This window comes from Pterocles gutturalis, unplaced genomic scaffold, assembly GCF_000699245.1.
Source record: "Pterocles gutturalis isolate BGI_N339 unplaced genomic scaffold, ASM69924v1 scaffold12277, whole genome shotgun sequence".
NCBI lineage: Eukaryota > Metazoa > Chordata > Aves > Pterocliformes > Pteroclidae > Pterocles > Pterocles gutturalis.
Genome location: NW_010110400.1, coordinates 35,062 through 46,668, shown reverse-complemented (window position 1 = coordinate 46,668; position 11,607 = coordinate 35,062). Strand labels below are relative to the sequence as shown.

Genomic DNA, 11,607 nt, shown 5'->3' with positions numbered 1-11,607 from the left:
CTGGCGGTGTGGAGATATGCGGGAGCTCCCTGGGTGCTGGGGATGCACCAAGCTCTCCGGGTTCCATCCCATTAAAATGCTCTTGGGGGGAGGCTGTGCTCTGCCCGGCAATAAATCATCCTTCTCCCGCAGCGTTTCTCATGCACATGCTTTGCTCTGGTCCCACGCTACTGGTTTGATCAGCAGATGTTAAAACTGTCCCTTTGGTGCCCCAGGTCCTTGGCACAGGCTGGGGCTTCAGGATGGGCTCTGCCCATATTCTGGAAGACCCTGACCTGAGGAAGCTGCTGAACGACTCCTCCATGCTGAACCTGAGCTTTCTCCCCAGTAACTGGTTCAACAACAGCACGGGGGACAGCTTCCTGCCGCTGAGCATCAAGATCACCATCGTGGTTGTCTACTCCATCGTGTGCATTGTGGGGCTGGTGGGCAACTGCTCCGTCATGTATGTGATCGTCAGGTAGGACACGCAGGCAGCACACCCGGGAGGCTCCGGGGAGGGCAGGGAGCGGGGCAGAGCTTCCCCTCAAAATCCCTTCCCTGGTCATTGCGATGTGCTTTAGTGGCATTTGTTTTATTGTTTTGGTTTTATTTGTTTTTCTCCCTTTCTAGACTGTGATGAAGGTTCCCACCAGCTTTCAGCTGCCCTCTGGTGCCTCCTAAAGTTTAACCCAGAGAATGGAACAAAGCGATCAGATCTGCTCAAAAAATGGGACTTTTTTTTTTTTTTTTTTTTTTGCAACTAGCCAGGCAGGGAGCAGGACGTCCCTGGGGAGGGCAGTGTGCTGGGAGCATCCATCCTGCTGCCAGGGTGTGCTGGACTGTTACCAGGACCTGTCCCATGTCCTGCACCCCAGCTGTGGCTGCAGGTGCTGCTCCATCTGGGAGCTGGTGCTTTCCAAAGCTGAACCTAGTTGAAAAGGAAAAGAACCTGCTGGGAGCCTCAGCCTTATGTTTACAGGGGAAAAATCACAAATGGAGCTCTTCCAACTCTTTGGAAACTCTAGACATAAATAAGATGTGACAGGATGCTGCAGAGATGAGGGTGACTTCTCTGGCTCCTCACGGTGAAGTTGGGGGAACAGGGGGAGAGAGCACGGAGCCTGCACCACTCCAGCAGCCCTGCCCAGCCTCCCTGCGTGTTCCTGGCATTTTAAATGTCCCTGTCTGGTTCTGCTGTGGTTCAAACCACCCTGTTTCCTGGAATCAGAAATCCTGTTCCCCCTTATAGGTACAAAATAATTTCATGCCACTGTTAGGGCTGTGATTCTGTGCCAAATGCCAGCAACCCCCTTCTGATCTCTGTGCCCTGCGTGGCAGGAGTTGGAGCTTCCATTTTATACATGTCTCAGAGCAGAATCCTGGTGCAGGTGGCTGCTGCCAGCACAGGAAAGATAAGATCAATTTTTCTCCTCCAACAAAGGACAAAAAAATATTTAGCAGGTATTCAGATACAGATGAGATTAAGCCTTGCTCCTGCCAGGAGCCCAGCTGCTTCCAAAGCATCTTCCCCTTGAACACACACAACTCATCTTGGGGAGAGGCTGCAAAATGAAGTCTTTGGTGTCACAGGCCAGTGAACAGTGGCTAAATCTCTGCTCCAAGGGCAAAGCGATGTGGCTGTTCATCAGGCTGCCTGTCTGTGCTCCTTCTGACGAGGAGTTGATGGCAGAGGGAAGGAATTGCGTTAGCCCTGGGGAGCCTGGGGATGGAGAGGGGGTTTGCAGGGCAGCAGTGCCGTCTTTGGAGAGCTCACGTTTCTGCTCAGTGTAGCAGCAGTTATTTGAGTAGGGATGGTGTTTGTGGGTGTGGGTAAGTGCGGGGAGCAGTGGGTTTCTGCCAGTGGAGAAGTCCCTGTCCCATGGTGATGCAGCTCCCTGGGAATGACTGAGCTGGTGTGCAGGCAGGGGAAGGGAGTCTGTGCCCTGTGGATGAACCCTAGAGATGTGTTGGATGGAGAAGCCTTGGCAGAAGTCTTCTTCCTCTCTTCAAAAGTCTTGTGGGATGTGGATAGCAGGACCCTGCCCAGGGCTGGGACTGGTGTGTCACCAAGGATGGGAATCACAGAATGGTTTGGGTTGGAAGGGACCTTAAAGATCATCAAGTTCCACCCCTGCCACTGGCAAGGACACCTCCCACCAGCCCAGGTTGCTCAAAGCCTCCCACTGTCCCAACCCACTGTCCTGGCCAGGATGGATGTGGCTGTGGCTATTCAGGGTCATGCTGTTAAAATGTTGGCTTCTGGTCTGTTGCTTTTTGACTTTGATACCTTCCAGGTGGATCAGTGGGACCCAAGAAGAGAAAGTGGGATTTAGCGTGGGAATTTCCCCCGGGGACTTAACTTTTTAGTGTGTCCTCTGGTTTTGCTGGTTTTAAACAACTGAAAGCTGAAGACAGGTGTCACCCCCATCTCCCCCAGGCCTTTTCCACTCTTCTCTTTCCCCTTTGTCCAGTAAGTCCCTATATATGTAAAAGAGCTAATAGAAGTTTCAATTATTTGGGTATTCCTTTTTGGATATTCATCCAATTTTTTTTTCCCCTAATATCTTCATGTGAGCCTGGAGGGGCCACTTGAGTAACGTGTGTGGGGAAAGTTATAACTGAGCTGGAGCATGTGTAGGAGAACCTGCCATTTCCCCCTGGTTCTCCGTCGGTTCTCCATCTCTGTTTCCCCATTGGTATCTCCTGGGAGCTCAGTACTGAGCTGAGACTAACACTGGGTTGCACCCAGGGAAATGGCCCTTCTTGGTTCGGTATCTACACCTTTTGGTTATCTCTGCCCAGGGTTTTTCGCTCCTTGCCCTGTCTGTTGAGGTCAGCAGCAGGTGTGGTGATAAACTGGACTCCGTATCTCAAACCCTTGACACTGGCCATGTCTGCAGGTCCATGCAGAGCTGCCCAGTTAGTGGCCATGCGAGGATGATGCTGATGAGTTCTCAGGCACGGGTTTGTCTCACCAGCCTGGAGCATTGGTGCTTCTGGGTTTCTCACCTTAAAAAGCATCTTTTTTTTCAGTGGGTTGAAAGTTGGTTGCTGGTAAGTCAATGTGGGGTTTTGGGACTCTTAATGATCTATCTCTTCCATTAATGGAAAAAAGACTGGCAAACCCTCTGTGCTGCACCCCTGTCATCTGTAGGTATGGTGCACCCTACAAGAAGCTGCTTTTTTTTTTTTCTTTCCATGCTTGTATTTTGCCAGGAAACCAAACTTCAGCATGTTACACAAGCTGTAAGAATTTGGTGTATTATCTTCCAGAAAAAGAATAGTACAGTGACGTAGACAGTAATTGTTTCCTGTTTTTGAGGGAGTTGGGAAATACAAAGGCTCTAATATTGGCACTTGAGGAAATTGGAGGCATCAGGAAGGCTTGGTTTTCTGTTCCTCTTGAGTGAGTTTTTTTGTAGCACTAAGGGAAAAAGTTTAAAGTCTCTATTTCATACAAAAACACAAATTCAAAGCCTCCTCTAGGTTTCCCCCCTCTGTTGTAGAACCCAGCCTACATCTCTATTATATTTGGAGTGATTTAACATTTGGAATGATTAATTTATAGAGACAGTCATCATGTGACTGTCAATCCCCTTCTAGCGCTGAGCAGCGTTAATTGGATAAGGCTGAGAAGGGTTCTCATCAGGAACACGATTTCATGGACAGTAAAGGGCCAGTTGTGGAGAGCTGCCTTGTCTGCGGCTTTGTTCTGCTTGCTCATTGTGGAGTTCCTTGCCAGTGGAGGTAATGCCTCCCCTCCCTCCTTCTCCTTCTGCCGTTTGCTCTCTTCTGCGTAGATTTCCTGTACTGCTTTTAATGAATGTGACACAATTTGTTGAAGAGCAACAGGCAGAAAGGGTTTGGGGGGAGAAAAAGGGGGAAAACCAGGCTGCTGGGGTCCCTGTTGTCTATTAACTGAATGTTGCAAGGCTGGATGCTTGAGAGCTTTGTTTTTAGGAAGAAAAGTGAAGAAGTGGGATGTTTTCTCGCGGTGGCCTTGGGGGTGGCTGACCCATGGGGCTGGAGGTGATGCTGACCCAGGTGTTGCTCATGGGGTGTGATGGAGACCCCCAAGTCCCCACCATGTGCCAGCAAAGGGACCAGGGACAGCATGCAGCCTCTGGCCCAGGAAGTCCTCTGCTGTCCCCAGCTCCATCAGGCTGCTGCAATGCTCAGCAGCGAAGATCTGGAGGATTCCCTTCGGCGATGCTGGCTCTGCTCACCCGGATCAGGACACTTTGCCCCAGCAGCTGTTGGGAGCCCAGCAAAGTCCTGGGGATGCTCAGCTCTCCCTGTTGAAGAACACTGTTTCAGAGCACTTTAAGCAGCTGTTTAAGTAGATTAGGGCTGTCAATACCCTACACTTGCTGCTTCCAAGTGAAGCTTTCGGAGGAGGGATGTGATGGGGAGGTGCCTGCACCGGGCGGCTGTCTGGGGAGGGCTGTGCCAGCTGTTATCCGGCTTGAAAACCACAACAGTCCCTGGGAACAGGGGTGAGGGCAGCTGGCTGTGAGGAGACAGGGAAAATGAAGTTAATTATGACATTGCAGAGATGCTGATTTCTTAATAGAAAGCTTTCTAAGGAGAGAGCCTTGACCAGCTGTGTGTCTAGGAGCTGGAGTCGAGTGAGTGTTTAATGTCACCAGGACCCAGCAGACATCGGTGGGGCCACCTGAGACCTCAACTCTCTCCAGATCAGCCTCTTTTAGTTTTTCCTGGAGAAAAAAAAAAAAAAAGAAAAAAGAAGGGCATTGTTGCAATTCGTAGAGAAGGGTGCTGTGCAGAGTGATTGGAGCTGGGGGAGGATGGCAAGGGGAGCAGGAGGGGGACCCGCTGCAAAGGGCAGGTCTGCAGCTGCCCAGTTCCAGCCCCCAGGTGAGCTGGGCTCAGCCTTCTCGTATCAGCCCTGCGTGCCCCCCACTAACACAGCTCCTGCGACTCCAACGTGTGCCAAAAGGCTCTTAGTTTCCCCTGGCTTTGGTGGGATGAGCAGAAAGGAATTACCCACGTGTGGCAGGAATTCTGTGATGTTTAATGTGGGATCTGGTTCCCAGTTCTTTTCAGGGACTGGGCAGTTCCCAGCAGCATTTAGGATGTGAGCAGCTCAGCAGAGGCAGATCCACTGTGTGAACAGGGATCAGAGCATCCCGCTGCAGGACGGATGCTCGTGAACCCCTTCCTTAGACCGAAGCACCGCTGCTGCTGGCCATGCACCCCTCGGGGCTGTCTGAGCATCCCTGTGAGCCCCGGGCGAGCTGCAGAGCCTTTGGCAGCAGCAGCCACCCAGCCTCTGTCCTTGGCGTGGCAGCGATCGGGGCCATGCAGTGTCCCCAGAGAGCACCTTGAGGAGGGAGGGCACCAGTGTCACCCAGCAGCAAGACTCAAAGGGCAAGAAAATCATCTGTCCCAAAGCCTTGCAGCTCACCCTGGCTGGCTGCAGACTCCTTAACCTCTGCGTGTCAGTCCTGGTCCTGCCAGGGAATTAAGAGGCTTTTGAGTGCCGGTGTTGCTGGCTGCTTTTGCTGTAGCATCTGGCTTCATAGTCCGAAGTGATTTACATTTGTCCTTTTTAAATTCTCTGTTTCAGTTGGGTTTGTTTTTTTGTTTGTTTGGTTTTTTTTGTGTGGCCTGTGGAACCATTAAGAATAAACTGGTTTGAACTGGGAAATTTCAGGGTGAGGGGGCTCTGAAAAGGTGATCAGAGCAGCAGGGACACAGAGAGCAGGGTGTGGGTGATGGCTGGAAGGACACAAATCCCAATGGATCAAACATCAGCTCTGTACAACCTGGAGTCTATGAGCAGGTTGGGAGCAGAGATGTCAGTGAACTGGTGTTGATTTATACCATCAGAGTGGGAGCAGCTGGGGAAAAAATCCTCTTTGAGCCTTTTCTGCTCTGTTCTGCTTCCCTGCATGTGTCTGGGGAGGGTGGCGAAGGCTGTCACTGCTGTGGGGACATGGGCTGGGGACAGAGGGAGCTGCTCAAGGTGAACAGCGTTGTCTGCATCCCAATTAGCTGCAGCTCTGAATATCGACAGCAAGAGGCTGTAAGAGCTCCTGGAGATAACACTCATGGTTCCCCAGGGCTGAAGGCTTTGCTCTGGTCCCTCTGTCCCTGTCCCTGCAGCCCCATTTTGGGTTGTAGGTTTTGGTCCTTAGCCCTGGGGCATCAGGAGCTGGTTGCTGCCCCACATCCTCGCTGGGGCTGGGTGGAAAGGAGGGAGTGATGCCAACCCAAGGGGTTTGCAGCTCAGCCAGGGACAGAATCCATCCTTCTGAAAGCAGGACCCCAAAGCCTGTGCAGGAGCTGTTTCCTGCCCATCTCCTCCTCTCCCAAGCTGTGGGTTCCCCTCGCTGGAGCACAGCTTTGTTCCAGGAAACGCTGCTTGAGGTGCACTCAGCAAGAAGGAGAGGGGAGCAGCGTGCTGAGCCGATACCCAGGTGTTTTACCTCTCAGGCTTCAGCAGCCGGGAGAACAGGAGAGCAGAGCGAAGTGTGGCGGAGGTGGAGCTGGATGGAGAGCCGAGAACTGCCCTGTGGGAGATGTTCCATTAGGAAATTGCCTCTGTGACTGGATGAAAGAAAGTGGCTCAGTGGGGAGCTAATGTCTTCCGTGGAGGCCATGGGTTTATCTGCATCGGATCTGGGCTGTGGGGGGGACCTCAGGTGCCTCCTGAAGCCTGGGAGTTTAATTTGGCTTTTTTGTGAGAACACTCTCAGTTCCCGGAGGAAAAGAAAAAGAGGTTAATCCACAGAGAAGTGATTAATTGATTTTTTTTTTTTGTTTGTACTGAACATTCTGGAAATGTTTGGGAACATTGGTTGGTTGGGATAATGGCTGTTGGCTCTCAGCGTGCAGAGAAGGTGGAGCTAGGAGTAAGTAATTAGGTGCAAATTAATTTCCCCACTTCTCAAGAGCACAAAATGAGCCTTAAAATCCACTTGAAGGTGATTTGAAGGAGGTGAGCAGTGGGACAGCCACCCCAGTGTGTCCCTGTGTCGGAGGGAGCAAGGGAAGGTGGCTCTGCTGTCACCTTGGAGGGAAGGGCAGCAGAGAGGGACCCGTGCATCGGGGGGAGCGGATGTTGCAGGGTCAGGCTGAGCAATTGCACCTGGACTCTGAATTCTTGCTGAGAAGGGTTTTGGAGGAGAGGGACCATTGAGGTCCCCTGGGTTGGAGGGGAGCAAGAGGGAGCTGAAGGATTTTTTCAAGTCCAGGCTGGATGAGGCTTTGAGCAACCTGGGCTGGTGGGAGGTGTCCCTGCCCATGGCAGGGGGTGGGACTGGATGATCTTAAAGGTCCCTTCCAACCCAAACCAGTCTGTGATATGATTCTGTGATTGCAATCTGCACCCCTCCAGCTCAGGGTGAGCCCCAAGCTTCTCCCTGTGCTGGGGACACAGGAGTGTGCATGGAGGTAACGTCTCCTGTGGATGCCGGAGGGGTGGTTGAGGTGGCCCACTAGTATTAAAAAAAAAAAAACAAAACAAAAAACAAACAAAAAAACCCCAAACCCAGAAAAAAAACAAAAAAACCCCACACCTTTACACCTTTAATTTTTTCCTGTTTCACAGTGATGAAGTTGCCCATCATGGTTCAAAAATGCTGTTGTTATTCTCTCGAGTTATAGCATCAGTAAGAGCGGTCAGGGTTAGAGGCATGTTGATGAATTGCCTCCAAGTCCAGTCCTCTTGGGAGGATGGACTGGAACAAGCTTGACCTTTGCGAAGCTTGGGCGAGCCCAGCCAGGTCTGTGGTGTACAGAGGAAGAGCTGTAGTGCTCCCAGGAGACCTTTGCTAACACAGACTTAGGTGACAATACTTATTTTTTGTGGGGGCTGATATAGAACAGCGATTTCTTAATCTTAATTACCCCTCCTGCTGACCCAGAGGGGAAAGTGTCTGAATCTGTTCATAGCCCCAGCTCATGCTCCCTGCGTGCATTGCCTCATTTGTGCCAACTGCAAGAATTCGAACAAAAAAGTACAACTGGCCCATCCTGAGATGCTGCTGCTCTGGGGTTCACTGCGCTGGAGTCTCTTTCTGTGTAATTCTGCTTAGGAAGACCCAAAGCTTTAAAGACCTGGCAGCTGCCTGGTTGTGTTGGATTTGCAAAGTGTTCATCCCTTGACAAGAGGAAAGATGCTGGTATTTTTCCTCTACTGCTTTTGGTTTTAAAAGTTTATCTGATCTGGGCTTTCTGAGAACCCTCTGTCTTGCCTGGCTGCTGTGATTTGTGGCCCAGGAGGAGCCTGACTCAGGCTTACGTGGGGACATCAAGTGCTTCCATCAATGTTCACCTGCTCCAAAAGCCCCCCTTGGCTTTTGAGGTCAGATGTAGCGTTGCTTGTTCTTGCTTTCTGAAGCTGCTTTCAGCCACTTTCTGACTTCTAATACAAGCGCAGCTTAGAGCTCTAGGAGGGGTAAAAAAAAAAAAAAAAATCAACTTTATATTCTGGATTGTGGATCCCCTGGCTGTTGTTCTTGCAAACTTGGCTACGTTACCACATGTCTCAGCAGTGATAACGTTCCTCCAGGCATTCAAATAATCTACCAAGAGCTGACGCTCAGATCTTTGGGGGGGTATGGTGCTGAGGAGTGCCGTTGGGGGTTTGCTGTTCTGAATCAATTTGACAAAAAGAGCTTTTTAGGTCAAACGAGACCCCATAATATTCCAACATACATCAAACTGCAGATAGTGCAGTAGTTTATGGGTTTAAGTGTTACCCTCAGATGAACTTGCCCTCCATTAATAACACACATCATTATCTGCCATTTCTGGCAACGTTTCTGCAAAGGCTGTTGGTGTGGTAAATGATAGATGAGCTGTAGTTTTAAAATTATGTCTGTATGAGCTCTTATTTTGCCTGTGAGAGGAACATCCTGGAGCTGAAATTGTTAGATTCGGTCACCTCTGAGTTTCCATTTCTGCGGACTCTGCATGTGTCCTTGGGCAGGTGATCACATCTTCCTTCGCATCATTTCCCATGTGTGAAAAGGAGATGATTGCCATTAGAGCAAGGTGAATCTTCCTTTGGGCGGTCACTTCATGCGATAAAAGCCATATAGAAATGCCAAAAGCCATTTGAATTAGAGTTGACTCACAACTTCATCCACAAACTACTTCTTTCATCCATTGCAATATTTTGATTTCTGATACAAACCTCATTCCTCACCAGTTTTCAGCTGCCACTGGCCAGGGCTGGCCGTCTTGCCCATTCTGATTTGACAGTTCACTTTGGCCACAGTCGTTGGCTATGAGCCCATGGGAAATGGCTAATCAACTTACCCCTGGACCATATGTAGCCTTTCAAATCAGCTTACTGGGTAAAGCTCTCACCAATATTTATAATAATTAATCCAGGATTTCATCACATATGGCTTCAACTTACTGAAGGAATTTTTCAAAAAGCAGAGTCTGAGTTGACAGCCTCAGGCTTTCATGGTCCTCACTTGCAGTCCAAGGGCATAAACGTCTCCTGTCCATGAAGCTGGTTGTGAAGGCACCATTTGTATAGTTGTAGGAGCTGAGCTGAGCTGTGTGTTGATGAGCATGTGGGAGGTGGAAAGGAAAAGGTGACGTTCAATCTCTTGTTCCATAAGAAGAATACAGCATGTCCTTCCTAACGTGGCAGAATGCCCTCTTCACTAGACTTCGATGTCTTGCCTATCATGGTCAGGTGGAGCTCTAACCGCTGCTCATTCCTACATTTCAGATTCACCAAGATGAAGACAGCAACCAACATTTACATCTTTAACCTCGCTCTGGCTGATACCTTGTGCCTGATGACCTTACCCTTCCAGGGTACAGACACATTTCTGGGCTTCTGGCCCTTTGGCAACGTCCTCTGCAAGATTGCCATCTCTATAGACTACTACAACATGTTCACGAGCACCTTCACCCTGACGATGATGAGCGTGGACCGCTACATTGCCATCTGCCACCCCATCAAAGCCCTGGACATCCGCACGCCCCACAAGGCCAAGGTGGTGAACGTCTGCATCTGGGCGCTGGCTTCTGTCTTTGGCATCCCCGCGATGGTGATGGGCTCTGCAGAGAATGAAAACAACGGTCAGTGAAAATGCATCCAAGAGGTGGGAGGGCTTGGTGGCCATGGGGTGGGGAGCTCTCTGCTGTGAAGCCACTTTAACTCCTTCCTTTCTGCCCTGACCTCTCTAAATCGCTGCTATTTCTTCTCCGGTGTTAAGCATGCCTGAACTAAACTGGATGTGCAGATGCTTTTCTTCTTGATAGGGGTCTGCTGACCTTCCTTTCCTTTTTGTTTTTTTCACTTGCAGAAATTGATTGTCTAATTAAACTCCCTTCACCAGTGGATTACTGGGATCCAGTGTTTGGCATCTGTGTCTTTCTCTTCTCCTTTATGATCCCCGTGCTGATCATCACCATTTGCTACAGTCTCATGATCAGACGACTCAAGAACGTCCGTGTCCTCTCAGGCTCCAAGGAGAAGGACCGAAACCTGAGGCGCATCACCCGCATGGTCCTGGTGGTGGTGGCAGTCTTCATCATTTGCTGGACTCCCATCCAGATTTTCGTGCTGGTCCAGTGCTTGGGTGCCAAGGCAGAGAGCGAGCTCGAGCTGGCCATCTCCTGCTTCTGCACCGCGCTGGGGTACGCCAACAGCAGCCTGAACCCCGTGCTCTATGCCTTCTTAGATGAGAACTTCAAGGCATGCTTCAAGAAGTTCTGCTTCCCCACCGCCTTCAGGACGGAGCTCCAGATGTCCAACAGGATGTGCAGCATTGCCAAGGATGTGGCCTATGCCTGCAAGAACTCGGAGGGGACTAACAATCCGGCATGACTAGGCATGGAAATTCCCATGGTGGCTGTCGCCCAGCAGAGTCCGACCACCCCCACGTCAGAGCTAACGCAGATAACGGCTCTTTAGCAGGACCTCAAAACCCAGAGGGGGAGGAAACCAAGGAAACAATTTTGGGGGTTGGGAAAACCGGATACTGCAAAAGCGTGCAGAAAAAGTGAGCCCACTTGATGCATTTTTTTAATTCCCGTGAACTCTGCACTAAGGAACGTGTTTGAAATCAGCCCTTTGATTCTTGCAAAACCCTGGTGGTTTGCAACGTTATTGAGAATTCAGGAATTAAGGGTTTGAAACAGGCATTGCTCCTGGGACTGACATTTTTTGCTGCTGGGAGACAGACAAAATGCAAACTGTTCCGTTTCTTTCTTCCTCCCGGAGTTGTTTAAGATGCGAACAGCTCATGTGGCTCACCAGGAGCTCCTGTGCGGGTTCTTTTCCTGCGGCATCACTCTGAAATTAGACTTTGCTGAAGGCAAAGCGGGCAGCAGCCACCAGACAAAAACTCAAGATCATCTCCAGGATGAGTCATCACGATGGGAAGGATGCAGAGAGGGAGGAAAGGGAGCTGGTGGAAAAGGAAATTCAAGCTGCCCCGGCTGGGAGCCCAGGGAGGACAATGTGGGAACCGGGGGGGATAATGTGGGACCACGTAAAACCCTTTGCCTCGGGAGGGGAGCCGGGGGGGTGAGAAGGGACTGTCAAAACTGATGGATGTAGCTCGGAAGAGGAGGAAAAAAAATCCTTCTTCACATGCTGCTATCGCTTTTTTTTTTTTTTTTTAA

At 50.4% G+C, this 11,607-nt stretch overlaps 1 protein-coding gene across 1 annotated transcript; it reads left to right on the top strand.

Moving 5' to 3' along the window:
• Positions 1 to 257: 257 nt before the first annotated feature.
• On the top strand, positions 258 to 10,807 carry OPRL1 (opiate receptor-like 1). Its single transcript, XM_010073360.1, has 3 exons — positions 258 to 460; positions 9,701 to 10,056; positions 10,284 to 10,807. The coding sequence occupies exons 1-3, from the start codon at positions 303 to 305 to the stop codon at positions 10,805 to 10,807; spliced, it is 1,038 nt and encodes a 345-aa protein (XP_010071662.1). The 5' UTR covers positions 258 to 302.
• Positions 10,808 to 11,607: the final 800 nt, after the last annotated feature.